The 16224-nt window shown below is 43.7% G+C and overlaps 1 protein-coding gene across 2 annotated transcripts in view; it reads right to left on the bottom strand.

The window, feature by feature from the left end:
* Window positions 1-4027, bottom strand: part of LOC124551167 (histone acetyltransferase Tip60-like) — a 107395-nt gene extending 103368 nt beyond the window's left edge. For both annotated transcript variants that reach the window (XM_047126149.1, XM_047126148.1), the window contains exons 1-3: window positions 3788-4027; window positions 3300-3354; window positions 3143-3211 (exon numbers count right to left, since the gene is read on the bottom strand). In XM_047126149.1, the coding sequence (XP_046982105.1) occupies window positions 3143-3211; window positions 3300-3354; window positions 3788-3835 (172 nt within the window). In that variant the 5' untranslated portion in view covers window positions 3836-4027. The remainder of the gene's footprint in view (window positions 1-3142; window positions 3212-3299; window positions 3355-3787) is intronic.
* Between the last annotated feature and the right edge of the window lie 12197 nt (window positions 4028-16224).

Below are 16224 nucleotides of genomic sequence, written 5' to 3'. Positions count from 1 at the left end.
TTTTTGAACCCTTTGTCTGTACTGTGGAGTCAACAGATATTAATATTTGAAACTCTCAGGAAAAGTATAAAATTATGAGGCAGAATTGCTGGCCAGCGAAAATCCTAGTACCAATACACAAAGTACAAGAGAGCTAACTTTTTAGACTACAAGTTTCTTACTCTGAGAGGAAAGACCGATGCCAGGGAAGGGCAAAAGAATGCTGAACATTCAAAAGGAGATCACACAGCAATCAGATTTTTTGTAATTTTTATATTTATAGAACATGAAGTTCAGAACTCAAATTCCAGTCACCAAAAGCAGTTTGAAACAACTTGCAAAAATCGATGTTGAAGTTTTACAACCCTGTTTAAGACACTAACATAAAACTGACTTTCTACGAGCAATGTGCGTGGCTCTGTGGTACAGTGCTTGCCTGCCATGTTGTGGGCTTGGGCTCAATACTTAGCAGATTTAAATTTTTAAACAGAGGTGCTAGCTCTACAATCATTTCCATGAAACAAACAAAAAAATTGTAGCACTCAAAGACTGGTAATCACTGGGACGAGTCTCATTTCGGCCATTTTTTCTTTTTTTTCCCTCTGTTCAGATCATATACCCACATCATTTAAATATAAAAATGCTAATTAACACACATCAACTTGTCATTTTTATCAAAAATTTACATCTTATTTCTGATTACATACTAAACACGGATATCCAGTTTTCATTGCAAATTTGACTTATTAAGTAATGACCTTTTATTAAAGATCATTATTCAACATTTTTAATAAAAAGGAAAACAATTTTCTTTTCCATCTTTCTGTATTATACGCTTCATGGACATACCATAGAATATGCATCTTTGTTTAAAAATCTGAATGAAAGCCAGGCCTCCAAAGTGGCAGGCAAGCATTATGACTGAGCCACACCACTTATCAGACGATCAACCTTACATTACTGCATTAAAGAATGGTAAGAAAACTTCAAATTCTATTTTCTTCAGAATTTCTGAGAGTTGCAGCCAATCGATTGATATTTGAGTCCTGAACTTCATCTACCACAAATATATAAAAATTCAAAAATCCAGACACCTTGTGGTCTCGTTAGGTCCCAGTATGAGAGGGTCCCTCCTCTAGAGAGGATAAGTTGAGAAAGATCTCTCAAACGAAGTAATTGATAGCTGCAAAAGTATGGATGCCTGATGGTTCTTTTTATACTTGCCTTAATAACAGTACCAAAAACTTTAGCCAGCAGTTTTGTCCCAAAATTCTATAGTTTTTCCAAGCAAACTTTCAGGAAAAGGACTATTAAGATAATTGTATAATCAAATTAATGTGGGGGGAGGGGGGTATTTTATAATGACCAAGTGGCAGCAGATTTAGCCCCACACAAGACGACAAACCCAAGCTTTAGAAACTGGGAGTACTTTTTCTAATCTTTTAAACTGCTAACATTGTTAATTTCTTTCATTCTGTTGTATCACATCTCAGAGTTCCCCCACATCTCCTGCAAGTGAAATTTGTGACTGTATTGAGGACCTTTTGTTACGGTGGATGTTGAATGCTATCTTGGATGGAGAGCCATTGGCAGATGTAGTAGCAGCTACATGTGTGCCCAGCGAAGTGTGTTGTGACCCTCACTGTTCATGTTGTATATTAATGACCCTACAGACAATGTTAATAATAATCTCAGACTTTTTGCAGAATGATATACATATCTGTAATGAAGTACTGTCTGAATCTTGATAAAATTTCAAAGTGGTACATAGATTGGCAACTTGCCTTCAGTGTTCAGAAATGTAAAATTGTGCACTTCACGAAAGGAAAAATGTAGTATCCTATTAACTATAACATCAATGAGTCACAGTTGAAACTGCCAGCCCTGCAAATAGATGGGTATGGAACTTTGAAGGGCTATGAAATGAAATGACCACATAAGCTGTCATAGGTAAAGCACATGATAGACTTTAGTTTATTATTAGAATACTGAGGAAGTGTAAGCAGTCTACAAAAGAAACTGCTTACAAATTACTCACGCTATCAGTTCTAGGATACTGATCAAGCGTGTGCGACCCATGCCAAATAGGATTAACAGGGGACGTTTAATGTAGACAGAGAAAAAGCAGAACAAATGGTCACAGGTTTGTCTGATATGTGGGAGAGTGTCACAGATGTTTACCCTCCGCCACACACCGTTAGGTGGTTTCCGGAGTATGGATGTAGATGAAGGAACTGAAATGGAAGCCTCTTGAAGACAGACATAGTGAACTGTCCAGAGACAATCTGTTAAAAGTTTCAAGAACCAGCTTTAAAAGATGACTCTGGGTACATACAACAGCCTCCTATGTATCTATCACATAGGGATCATGAGGATAAATTAGAATAATTACTGCATGCACAGAGGCGTTCAAACCATCATTCTCCTTTGCTTCATACGTGAATGGAATGAGAAAAATCCCTAGTAATTGGTACAATGGGACACACCCTCTGTCATGCACTTCACAGTGGTTAGCAGAGCATAGAGACAGATGTCATATTATGGAGATGTGCTGAGAAAGCCACAATATTTCTTTCCATGAAATATTTGGGAATGGGTTGAACTGGATATAACTGGTACATTATGTACGCTTCATCACCGTGTTACGACTTGTACACGAGAGAAGTTTAACTAACCTTTCTTAATGGCATAACTAACTACACAAATTCAGAGCAATGTGCTAAGATACCTTACTACTAATAAAACATAGATTGGAGAAAATCACAACATATAAATTAATTAACAAATCACCTGACTCTTAAATAACACTTTTTTTTTAATCCATACTGATGCAATTTTGGAACACTTCAGTATTTTTGCGGATCTATGTTCAATAAGCTGGAAATGGCGCACAAGGAATTATAATAATTAGACAATTATCATGAGCTATTACCAGTAGAAAATTATTTATGTAAACAATGCAAGACTGACAGACATGGTAGGATAGCTGAGCAATGAAGCACTAAGAAAAATGTTTTCAAAAGTTCTGAAGCTGGATATAAACGGGTACTAGCCTACAGTTAATTTCACATTTGTTGCCCTGCCTCTGCAATGGCACAACAACAGTCTCTCAGCGACATAACCACAACTGCAAAGTGCATGAATGACTTGCCAAAATACTTACTTCCCAAATAGCGAATGAAATAACTCCTTGTGCCGGAAATCTCGCGAATTTGCAAGACCTCTCCCAGAGCTGAAACAACAGAATATGTTATGAGTGAAGTGGGTGACTTCAGTGCATGGATATTATGACGCCAAGCGTCTGCAAATAAAATGCTTACCCCATTCATCAGTGTCCATACGAATGCGCAACCGACAGCCTTCACTCACTGGGATCTAGAAAATAGAGTAGAATCTTTCACAAATACTTCACAGTAGTTGCCAAATGTCTATGCATTGCAATAGCACATTATATACGAAACACAAAAAGTGTAATCGCAGAATTAAAAGGCAGCACAGTATCAGCGTCGTAATTTCTACAAAATATTACGCCATCTGTAAACGATTACCAGTAGAAATCTGATACTGAAGCTTACGCAGATTATTTACGTCCAGATACAAAAACGATCATCAGACCCGATCTTGAATAACATGAAACCCATTATTTACCCTTCTATTCTCAGAGGAAAGTAAGGATACCCGAATAAGGGCTTGCACAATAAGTTACAAATTCGGTTATATTTTCTGGTCTTGTGAAAACAAGACAATGCTACTCCCGTAAAAAATTTAAAATTGGTCGTTTCTCATTCTTGGTGTCTTTCAAATATACCTGCGTATCACATCCACATGCCCTTTCTGCGTTACCTCCCTCTTCCATCACGATGAGTCTGTCATAAATCAAATGTGCGACATTGCTTCCATACAGAAAAATAATGTCATCTCAACGAATTAGTTCGCTAGACGTAAACTAGAAAAAGGAAAAAGATGTTTCTCGTTCCTAAAATCACGCATCCCGAGTTAAAACACGTCTGCTTCAACGCAAACACACACCGCACTTCGAAATGATGTTACGCACCGGCTCAGAACGATGCGAGCGCTATCGGTGGCCCCCAGAGGAACCATCGAAGGTTCGATAGCTCAATGTATTGCACTATTTATTTGATATCGCTGTTAACTCGACTTGTATTACCCTTCGTTTCGGTATACGTATACCATCCTCAAAGATCAAGTCCCTTTATTGCAGCTGTTCCAGGCTTACTATGTTTTTTGTATTAATGGTCTACATTACTCGATTTGAATTTCGCGGCGTACGTACAGTTCCTTGGCGGTCATATTTAGCCATTTGAAGTGGAAGCTCAATCGTCATCTGCTTGGATTTTAAATTACTTCTGCCCTTTGTCTAGCTTCTTTGATCCGTTAAACAACTGTTCAGATTTTGTCTGTGATTGTTGCCTTTCGAGTAAGTAAGTCTCTCGCATCGTTTAACGCTAGATAATTTCGAAAAAGACAGCAGAAAGAAACACAAATATGTAGTAGACTTAGGCAATAAAACGTAAACGAAATAGTCTGAGGTTGATGTACGTATAGGAAAAATGCCATAGTAAGAGTCAACATCTCATAAGTATGAGCCTGCCATTTTTTCCACGTGAAAATACGGGACATCTCAAAAGCAAATGACATTATATAATTAACGTTGTATACAGGAGACTGTCAAATAAATATTGTTAAGCAATATTTTTTAGCCTCAGTAACTATATCACGCTACTGCAGTTATACTTGCAGTGACAATAAAAAGATACGGCGACAAGCAGGAGCATCCCCGAGGATTGATTGGTAGCCAATAAGGTAAGCACGAAAATTCCGCCTTTTTTGAGTGAAAGATCCCAAATTTGATTCTATCGAGTACAGGCGCATTTCAGCACTTGCAAAATTGTTACAGAAGAGACTATATTTAAAATCAAGTGGCAAATTAGGACTAAAATGCATAGAGAATATTCGGGACATTATTTGCCGCACGGAAGTGAATAAATATGTGTTGACTGAGAACGTCTACTGAATATAGTCAAAGCAATCGAAGTTACGCGTGTTAAGAGATCAGTCAAGACAATTGATTTGGAATACCAAAAGCCTAACCAGTTATTACCTAAAATGCAAGGAGTAGTGTTGCCAAAGGTCCTTGAGACACTCTGGCTAGAAAACCTTCCGGATTATATAAGCAATATTTTAATTGTTAGTGAAGAGGGACTTGAAAAAGTGGCTATAATTGCTGGTAGACCAGTAGGAATGAATCCCTGTAACGAATTCTCTGCCATGTATAGTGATTCTTGTAACCAACAGGATGGTCTGATAACAATAAGTGACATAATGACAGGCTAGAGAGACAAATAGCCGCACAGTCAATTGGTTATCGAGGCAGGTCTCACTAAGGAAGCCTCGATCGCCTACGTAATAATAGCCGCAGTAAATTGCGAAATAAATACAATCTCAAGGGCAAGAACTGTTATCTAGAATTGCCATACGTACATGGGACCTCGTCGGGACACTGAGAGATGAGGGCGTAGAAATGAAGTAAAAAATTTATTTAACATAATCACTTTTTATCTAGAACACAATTGTATGGTGCTTGTTGCGGCAGAAATAGTTGGTAAACCATATTTTTCGTAAGATTTCACCTTTTAAACAAATCTTTTTTTTCCCTTTTACGTTTTTATAAAACTTCATGCAAGGCAGCTTGTTGCTAGACTGGCACAGTCCCTGGCAGCCGAATTCTTTCATTTGCCCACTGGGCGAAATCACCCTTTCCATAGTGGCGTTGTGCGCGGGAATAGAAAAGAAATACTCGCATAATTTTGGCAGTTGGCATTTGAATTTGGGATTTTCAATTTTCTTAAGGAAGTAAAGCTACCTGTCTTCCACGGAGTGTATAGAATTCCAGTCTTGTGAATCTTGAAAAGCTTTTCCTATATATACAATCCTGAAACAGTTGTCGGCAGAAATCTTCACATCATTTTTAGCCAGGTATATAATAATGTTTTCAATCATCACCCAATCAGAGGTTTCAGATAGCATCTTCCAATAAAATATTTTATATTTATTAAAAGGAATAGTCCATTTCTCAAAGTAATCAAATGCGTGATATAGAAAGCCATTGTCTCTTCCTCAGATTTCGAAATGAAATTAATTATTTCTTGATTGGGGTTCTCTTTCTTTAATTTACTCACATTCATCTTGGTCTTGCATGTGAATAAAAACTGGCAGCTTTCCTTTCATTCTGACGTCTTTGAGTGAAGATTAATATATTTCTTATTTTAGTTATCGAGACTCTATTCTTCTCCACAGTTCTTATATTTTTTACACACAGAGCCAAGTTTGACTGCAGAAACATGAAGTAAGTGTCACTGATCGGACTACTGAAAAATGTAAATTTAGTTTATGTGGCCTGTCTTCGAAGACAAAAAATTGTTTTAATGGAATCCAAAGCTTAAGAATTTTCTCAGCTGCGGGCATTAACGACAGAAATTTTGGTTTTTTGAGAGACAGAAGAGCCTAATGATTGATATCAACGTATAAGCCCTATTATTTCAGGTCCTGGCTGTAAATCGGCTTGCGGCGACTTCTGGAATCAGGATACGTTGCAGCATTCAGTTTTGCGGTACTGTCAAGAGAACTGAACGATTGATTAATGCTTGACAACGTTATAAGCTGTTGTTAGTTCTGAAGCACCAACTAGCAATTCTTCCGGGGTATCTTCTTCAATCTTGAATGTAGAAATAGTCTTTGGTGTCGATGCTACCGCGAATCTGTTTGTATGATTCTTCGTAGAAATGTGATGCCTCACATCTGCTAATTCCAGTCCCGTACTACTGGAGAAGTCAGGTGTTTTCTCGAGCGATGGCGCTAGATCTGGGAATGGGCTTTCATCGTCGATACAGGATACGCAACATGCAATCCCATCTGCCATACGGCCTTGTTAGCATATGATTGTTGACGGAAATAAACTGAGGCTGCATTTACATGTTGCGCTAACAGATGTCATTATTTTAATACTATGAGCCAAGCTCGTAAAAGTATTTTGCAAAATCGGGACAAAAGTGGGTCTTGTCGCGACGAGTCTTAACGGTCGCGATATATCGGAACAGGTGGCAACCCTAGTTACTACCACTTTCGCTTTGGACTGCACTGCAAATCTGAAAAACGCACGACGCCATAGCTGGTCCGAACAGCAAAACTCGGCACAGCAGCTGAAGTAGCGACAAGGTCGGCTCCCACGGCAATTGCCGCAAAATTTGCCTATTTGTTACTGACAAAAAGAAGGTACTGAAATTTTTAATTGACATTCTGCAATTCCAACAAATTCAAAGGTCAATGTTGAATCTCCATGTAAAGCGTATGCTGCTAATTCCTACATTCTTAATCCAACTTTGTACCATCGATTTGGGGCTACGGCTTCAATTTCAGTGACCATTTATCATTGCGAAAATAGATAAAGCTATACAGAGAGCTGATTTTTTTTGAGTAAATTACAGTTACTAATAGATGTACATAATAAGAAATTAATAGATGATGTAATCAGGCGCACTTATGAGGTTATGTCAGTCTCAGAGAAAATTTTTTTAAGTACTGGTAGTATGAGACAAAATACAAAATTTACAGAGCCGTTGTTGCAGTATCCAGATGTAGCTAAACCTAATTTGGTACCAAGAGAAAGTAAATATTTTATCAAACACTACAGGACCATCGAAGGTCCACCTTTGTTTTCTAGGGCAAAAAAGTTGGATCAAAAGCGCATGGGAGTGGCGAAACAAGAGTTTAAATTCATGTTAGATTATGGCATCATTAGTTCATCTAAATCTGCCTGGGCTAGTCCTCTCCATATGGCACCCAAGAACAATGGCTCGATACGCCCATGTAGAGATTCCAGACAGTTAAATGAAAGAACAGTACCTCTAATAGAAGTTTTCACGGTATTCCCATCTGTTTAAGGCTTGCTATCAAATACCGAATTATTGGAGAAGATTAGCACAAGACAGCTACACTGAAGCGCCAAAGAAACTGATATAGGCATGTGTATTCAAATGCAGAGATGTGTAAACAGACAGAATACCATGGAGGTACCTCCATGCAGAATACGGCACTGCGGTCGGCAACGTCTACGTAAGACAAGTGCCTGGCATAGTTGTTACATCGGTTACTGCTGTTACAATCACTTGGTTATGAGGATTTAAGTGAGTTAGAACGTGGTGTTATAGTCGACAAACGAGCGACAGGACACAGCATCTCTAAGGTAATGACGAAGTGGGGATTTTCCCGTACGGCCATTTCACGAGTGTACCGTAAATATCAAGAATCTGGTAAAACATCAAATCTCCAATATTGTTGCGGCTGGAAAAATATCCTGCAAGAATGGAACAACGACAACTGAAGAGAATCATTCAACGTGACAGAAATGCAAGTCTTCCGCAAACTAATGCAGATTTCAACGCAGGGCCATCAACAAGTGTTGGTGTGTGAACGATTCAACGAAACATAATTCTGACCTGAAGACCCACACATATACCCTTAATGAAGGCACAAAACAAAGCTTTATACCTCACCTGGGCCCATCAACACCAGCATTGCATTGGAAACATGTTGCCTAGTCAGACGAGTGTTGTTTCAAATTGTATCAATGGATGTGTAGGGGTATAGAGGAAACCTCATGAATCCATGGACCCTGCATGTCAGCAGGGGCTGTTCACGCTGGTGTAGTCTCTGTAATGGTGTGGGGCGTGTGCAGTTGGAGTGATATGGTACTCCTGATATGTCTAGATACGACTCTCATAGGTGTCACGTAGCCTACGTAAGCATTTTGTCTGATCATCTGCATCCATTCATGTCCATTGTGCATTTCGACGGACTTGGGGAATTCCAGCAGGACAATGCGACACCCCACACACCCAGAATTGCTACAGAGTGGCTACAGGAACACTCTTCAGAGATTAAATAGTTCCGCTGGTCACCAAACTACCCAGACATTAACATTATTGAGCATATCTGAGATGCCTTGCGATGTGCTATTTGGAAGAGATCTCTATCCCTTCATTCTCTTACGGATTTATGGACAGCCCAGCAGGATTTATGGTGTCAGTTCCCTCCAACACTACTTCAGACATTAGTCAAGTCCATGCTACATCGTGTTGCGGCACTTCTGCGTACTCACGGGGACCCACACGATATTAGGCAGGTGTACCAGTTTCTTTGGCTCTTCAGTGTATAATCACATGATTAGGATTGTATGAATTTAATATAATGTATTTTGACCTGTGGACGTCACCTTCAGCAATCCAGCTATTCATTAATGAGGTTTTCTTTGGACTGGATTTTGTATTTCCTTACTACAATGACATTTTAATTACCTATCCAGTATTGAAGAAGACCGAGGGCACATCAAACTAGTCTTAAAGTGATTGTCTAATTATAGACTTCAAATCAACATCTCAAAATCAACCTCGGGAGTAAATGAAATAGAATTCATAGGTGGCATTTACTAACTCCGAGTTGCCTCTAGCACTATGCACAGATGCTTAAAATTTTGCTGTTGGTTCTATACTCCAGCAACAGGAAAAACGAAACTAAAAACCGATTGCACGATTTTCACAGAAACTGAGTCAACAGCAAAAGGTTTACAGTACCTATGATCAATAATTGTTGGGAATTTACCTCTCTATAAAAAAAGTTTAAGCATTTGCCAGAACAAGGAGACTTCGTAATCTTTGTTGACCATAAGCCACTCACATTTGCTTTTAGACAAAGGTATGAAATGGAATCTCCTCAACAGATTAGACAGCTGCAATACATCTCACAATTATTGACTCACATTCATCATATCAGTGGCCATGGAAGTATTGTTACAGATGCCCTATCCAGGACTGATGAAGTAACAATAATGGACTATGATGAAATCAGTGAGCTCCAGCGGCAGGATCAAAAATAGCAGCAACTCCAAACAGGAAATAATTTCTTAAACTTCAAGTCATATCAACTTCCACCATGCATTCCTCAAGCCTTACAATATCTAATATTTCTCTATTTTTGTGGTTTAGCTCATACTGGGAAGAAAACTACAGTGAAACTTCTAACTAATAGAGTTATTTGGTTAAACATAGAAAAACAATGTTTGACAAAGGATTATATCCTGTGTTGTCTGCCAGAAGACCAAGATCACTGCAGTAGCCACCAGAAAGATCGCGGGAGGCGCACATTGGCACGGCGCGTCACGGACGGTAGTTGCCGCAAGTAGAGTCCCGTCCACCAGAGGGCACGCGAGAATTCGGATGCGACCTCTGCCGGCATAACAACAACAACAACAACTCCGGTAGCACGGGCCGTGCCCAGTCAGATAACATCGGGCATGCCTAGGACACAGTCCCGGTCTACGCCAAGTGAAGTGCGACGTAAACGTGAACAGTGTTCCTACACAATTGGCAACGAGTAGGGTCGTTCTTTCGCGTGTTGCGTCGTTGTTCCGGTTTCGCAGCTTCTCCACGGCATGGAGGATTTGGTGCGAGTTTTGGTTGCGCAGCAGACGGAGCTCATGGCCACCGTGAAACAAGTGCTTCCGGCGTTGATCTCCACGCCGTCGGCTCCGGCGCAGTTCCCTCCTCCCTTTCCCCCGTATGACGAGACGGCGGAGGATTGGGACGCATATGAACATCGCCTTCGGCAGCATTTCCAGGCGTTTCATGTTGCCGATGCGGAGGTATGTCGTGCTCTCTTCTTGTCTTGGATATCTCCCTCGCTGTATCAAGTTTTGCGGCAGCTAGCGCCGTTGCAGGAACCCTCGTCCTTGTCTTTTGACGCATTGTGTTCATTGCTGTCTTCATATTATCGCCGCCGCACGCATGTTGTGGCGGCTAGGGTCGAGTTCTATCAATGCAAGAAACAGCCCCATCAGTCTTACCGGGCGTGGGCTGCTACCCTGCACGGTCTTAACGCAAGTGTCGTTTTGTCATGGAGCAGTCGCGAGAGTCGCATGCCCACGTTATGGTATGCGACGTCATTGTTCGTTCGGCCCCTGATAGGGAGATCCGGCAACGGGCCCTGCAGTTAGAAGACCCTTCACTCGAGGAAGTCCTGTCCATTGCTCAATCGTATGAAGTCTCTCACGCAGCAGGTCAACAGCTGGAAGCGTGGTGCGACGTCGCGGAGGTTCAGGGCGGCGCGGCCGCGTCCACTGTGTCCGGGGTGGACGACGTGCGAGCGGTACAATCCGGCCGTTACGACCGCTCCCGCACGGCGCGGAAACAGAATTCCGGTCGCCGGCCCCTGTTGCCGTCCTGTGCGTCGTGCTATATACATCATGATCGGTCAGAGTGCCCCCAGCGTTGGGCCGTTTGTCGCAAATGTAACAAAAAAGGTCACATTGCTAAAGTTTGCCGCTCAGCCTCAAAAGAATCGAAGGAAGCAGGTACACGGGACATGGACGTTGACATTCAGGAAGTTTCATCGGGCCAGGCTTCCGACGCATCGGCACGCAAACTCTTTATCGAGGTGTCGGCTCGGTCGCGCCGGTTACAACTGCAAGTAGATACGGGCGCGGCAGTTTCGTTGTTGAATGCACAAACTTATTCCGACCTTGGATCGCCCCCGTTGGCGCCAGTTTACCGGCGTCTACGCGGTTATGGTAAACAGTTCATTCCCCTATTGGGTCAATTCACTACCGACGTGACTTACAAATCAGTCACTCGGCCTATTACTTTTATTGTTGTCAGTGATGCGAGCTCCGCTAACCTTTTTGGCCTGGATGCCTTTCAAGCTTTCGGTTTTTCTATCGCTGACAACATACAGTTGGTCTCCGAAGACGTTCCCTATCAATCATTGGAATCTTTGATCTCAGACTTTCCAGATATTTTTGAGGAGGGCCTGGGGCGTGTTTCAGATTTTGGACCTCGCTTAACGTTGAAGGCGTCGGCTCGCCCGCGTTTTCTACGCGCGAGGCAGATCCCCTTGGCTCTCCGCCCTCAGGTAAAAGAAGAGCTAGACCGGCTGACAGCCCTAGGGGTTGTTCTTCCCATTTCTTCCAGTGAGTGGGCTTCGCCCCTCGTTATTGTAAGGAAGCCCTCGGGCAAATTACGTCTTTGTGGCGATTTCAAGGCCACCATTAATTCCCAATTGGTGGTGGACACCTATCCTTTGCCTCGTGCTGATGAATTGTTATCCGCCGTGGCGGGAGGCCAATATTTTTCGAAAATCGATCTGTCGGAGGCTTATCATTAGGTACCACTTGATGAGGACTCCAAATGGTTGGCGGTCGTCAACACCCCGTTTGGCCTTTACCAATACTAGCGGTTGGCTTTTGGAATATCCAGTGCCCCGGCGATATTCCAGAGTTATCTTGAGCATGTCACGTCGACAATCCCTCATTGTATTAATTACCTGGATGACATAATTGTCACAGGCCACAGCACGGAGGAACACTTGCACAACCTTCGCACCCTCTTTCTCAAATTCAGGTCTGTGGGCTTGCGTTGCAACCTGCATAAGTCAACCTTCTTCCAACCATCCATTGAGTATGTGGGCTACACCATCTCTCGTCACGGTATCCAGCCACTAGGAAGTTTGGTCCAAGGTATTGTCAACCTTCCTCGGCCCGCTTCGCTGAAAGAGTTACAAGCTTTTTTAGGCAAGATAGCCTATTACCACCGGTTCATTCCCAGGGCTTCCACTATTGCCCACCCCCTGTACTGCCTTCTGCACAAGGGTGTTCCTTTTGATTGGTCGGCTGCATGCGAGCGAGCGTTCACCTCGTTGAAGGGCCTCCTCACGTCAGCCCCTTGTTTGGCTACTTTTGATCCCCATAAGCCGTTGGTCCTGGCTACAGATGCTTCGCAGTATGGGGTGGGGGCGGTCCTGGCCCATCGCAACGCAGATGGTTCCGAGAAACCACTGGCATTTGCGTCTAAAACGCTTAGTCCCACACAGGCCCATTACTCCCAGGTGGAAAAAGAGGCTTTGGCCATTGTCTACGCTGTTACCAAGTTTCACCCTTTCTTGTATGGCACGAAGTTTCAGTTAATCACTGACCATAAGCTGTTAATATCGTTATTTGGCCCCGCCTCTCAGATTCTGGTTAGGGCGGCCCACAGACTACAGCGCTGGGCCTTGTTCCTCTCTAAGAACCATTATGACATTCATTTTCGCCCTACAGGACAGCATGCCAACGCCGACACTCTTTCCCGTCTTCTGGTGGGCCCGGATCCTACGTTCGATCGAGAGGAGATTATGTGTTTTCATTTGGATGTGGCGTCCCGCCAAGCAGTTGATGGCTTCCCGATCACTAGTTCTCGAGTCGCCAGGGAAACGGCAGCTGACCCGGTTCTCCGGCAAGTAGTTCGCCTCATTCAGCAGGGGTGGTCATCCCGCCCTCCGGGCCGGGCCTCAGACCCTCTTCGTAATTGTTTTCTTCTACGAGACCGCCTCTCGGTCTTGGAAGGAGTTCTCCTCCTGGCTACCGAGGATACAGCTCCTCGCGTGGTTGTTCCTGCAAGTTTACGTAGGGAGGTCCTCACGTTATTACATGCGGGGCACTGGGGTGTTTCCCGTACTAAAACCTTGGCTCGCAGACATGTGTACTGGCCCGGTATTGACAGAGAAATTGAGCACTTGGTGGCCGCCTGTTCCCAGTGTGCGAGCCAACAAGCATCTCCCAGGGCAGCGTTCTCTTCATGGCCGCCGGCAACCCAAGCATGGGAATGTGTTCACATCGATTTTGCGGGCCCGTTTCTCAATGGTTTTTGGCTCATTGTCATTGACGCTTATTCCCGATTCCCATATGTGGTTTGCTGCTCCTCAACCACTTCAGAAGTTGCAATCCAGGCACTAGCAAAAGTCTTTTCTGTGGAAGGTCTGCCAATCACCCTCGTCTCGGACAATGGACCGCAGTTTATTTCGCAGGATTTTTGTAGGCACCACGGTATTCGGCACGTTTGCTCTCCCCCCTTCCATCCACAATCTAATGGGGAAGCTGAGCACATGTTGCACACATTTAAGACGCAGATGAAAAAGTATGTGCAAGAATTTCCTGCAGAGGAAGCATTGACGTTTTTCTTGACGGCATACCGGACCACACCAATGGGAGAACGCAGCCCCACAGAGCTCCTCCATGGGCGTCAACCTAAGACTCTGTTGCACCTCCTCCGGCCTGGTCCTCGCCAGTCTTCACAAAACGGAGTACCTGGCTTTCCACTGGGTATGTCGGTCTGGGCCCGTGGGTTTGGTCGCAATCCACGTTGGATACCGGCGGTGGTCCTGTGCCGCAATGGCCGCCGGCTCTATACCTTGCAGGTGGGGGACCGAGTGGTACGTCGTCACCAAAATCAGCTACGTCCACGTTCGGGCGCCCACCCTGCGACCTCTCGGACACCGGCTTCCCCATTGCCGGCACCTGTGTTGGTTTCACAGGGGACGTTACCTCCTCTGCCCGCTGTGCCTCTGCCGCACTGCGATGGTTCTCAGCCTTGGCAGCCTCCAGTAGCTCCAGCACCGGCATCGCCATCGTTCGAGATGCCCCAGCGAGAGCCGGCCCCCCTAGCAGGCCCGGTTTCTCAGGATGCTGGTTCACCTGTGGTCGTCCCTTCCCCTTCGTCCCCGCCACTGGGTCTTGCCCCTCCCGGGGTGGAACAGGATCCGGAGTTCGACAGCTTGTCGCCCATTCTGTCCCGGGCTCCGGTTGTGGGACGACGGGGGCCTCTTCGTGTGGATCACTTCCAGCCGTATTCGAAGGTGCCAGCTCAAGGGTTGGCAGATCCCCTCGACTCCGGCCATCCAATGGATGTGGAGGTCATCGCTCCTGCCCGACGCTCCACCTTCCGACCACCTTCCGACGCAGTGGATCACAGTGGCTTCACCCCCTGAAGGAGGAGGAGTGCAGTAGCCACCAGATCGCGGGAGGCGCACATTGGCACGGCGCGTCACGGACAGTAGTTGCTGCAAGTAGAGTCCCGTCCACCAGAGGGCACGCGAGAATTCGGATGCGACCTCTGCCGGCATAACAACAACAACAACTCCGGCAGCACGGGCCGTGCCCAGTCAGTTAACATCGGGCATGCCTAGGGCACAGTCCCGGTCTACGCCAAGTGAAGTGCGACGTAAACGTGAACAGTGTTCCTACAATCACTGACCACACAAGATCACAATTTAAAAAATTTGTAGAACTTTATGAATGTTTCAGTTTGGTACACATTGACCTCATCAGACCTTTGCCTCCTTCTAATGGCATGACTTACTGCTTGACTTGTATTGACCCTTGCACATAGTGGATGGAAGTCATACCACTCAAAGATATCAAAGTAGCAAAACCCCTATACCAACACTGGACTGTAAGATTCAGTGTTCCATTACAGGTGATTAACAACCAAGGTACACATTTTAGATTGCAGCTGTTTAATAATATGGGCACAGTATGTGGAATGAAAATTGTACACACAACATTGCACCATCCTTAGTGCAACGGCAAGGTTGAGCTACTACACAGAACTCTAGAACTCTGAAGTCTGCAATCAAGACCCATAACATTTATAAATGTACAGAAACTCTGTCTACTGTTCTAGTGAGGTTTGGTGCTGTAGCACAAGAGGTAGCACTGTAGCACAGATGGTATATAGAAAGACTGTAACACTTCCTGGTGAATTTTGTGAAGCGCCAACTATGAAGACTTACCTTGATTTGTCTGTATCTGATTTGAAAAAGCAAATGTTACATCTGAAACATAGAAGACCTACATGTAGCACATCAAGATCGGTATTTGTCCCATGGGACCTGCAGGCATGTTCCTATGCCCTTCTGAGAAGTGATAGGACTAGAAAACCATTAGAATCTACATGTGATTGTCCTTCCCTGTCATAGTAAGTCTTGAAAAATATTTCACCATAAAGAGGAAATGCAAACACATAAACATGTCAGTGGACAGACTTAAACCAGCCTCTCTCTTGCAAGAAAAAAGAGAATCAGAAAAATATCTTCCAAACTGTTCAAAAGACATTCAACCACAACATTCTCCAGAAGAAACCACCTCCAAATACCACAGGAAGGACTACAAGGTTTCCACCTTGATTCTTGCAGCAAGTTATCTCTGTAGAGAACTAATGAACTATCACATCACGTACTATAAACAGTTTCTTGTAATTACATTATATATGTTTTTTGTCATTTTAATATGCTGTATATTTGTTTTGTTGTAATGCTGTGTTGCTGTCTTGTAGGAAATCATCTTCACCACCATGTATTAAT

This window comes from Schistocerca americana, chromosome 9, assembly GCF_021461395.2.
Source record: "Schistocerca americana isolate TAMUIC-IGC-003095 chromosome 9, iqSchAmer2.1, whole genome shotgun sequence".
NCBI classification, from domain to species: domain Eukaryota; kingdom Metazoa; phylum Arthropoda; class Insecta; order Orthoptera; family Acrididae; genus Schistocerca; species Schistocerca americana.
The sequence above is the reverse complement of the archived record's forward strand: the minus strand, read 5'-3'. Positions and strand labels throughout refer to the sequence as shown.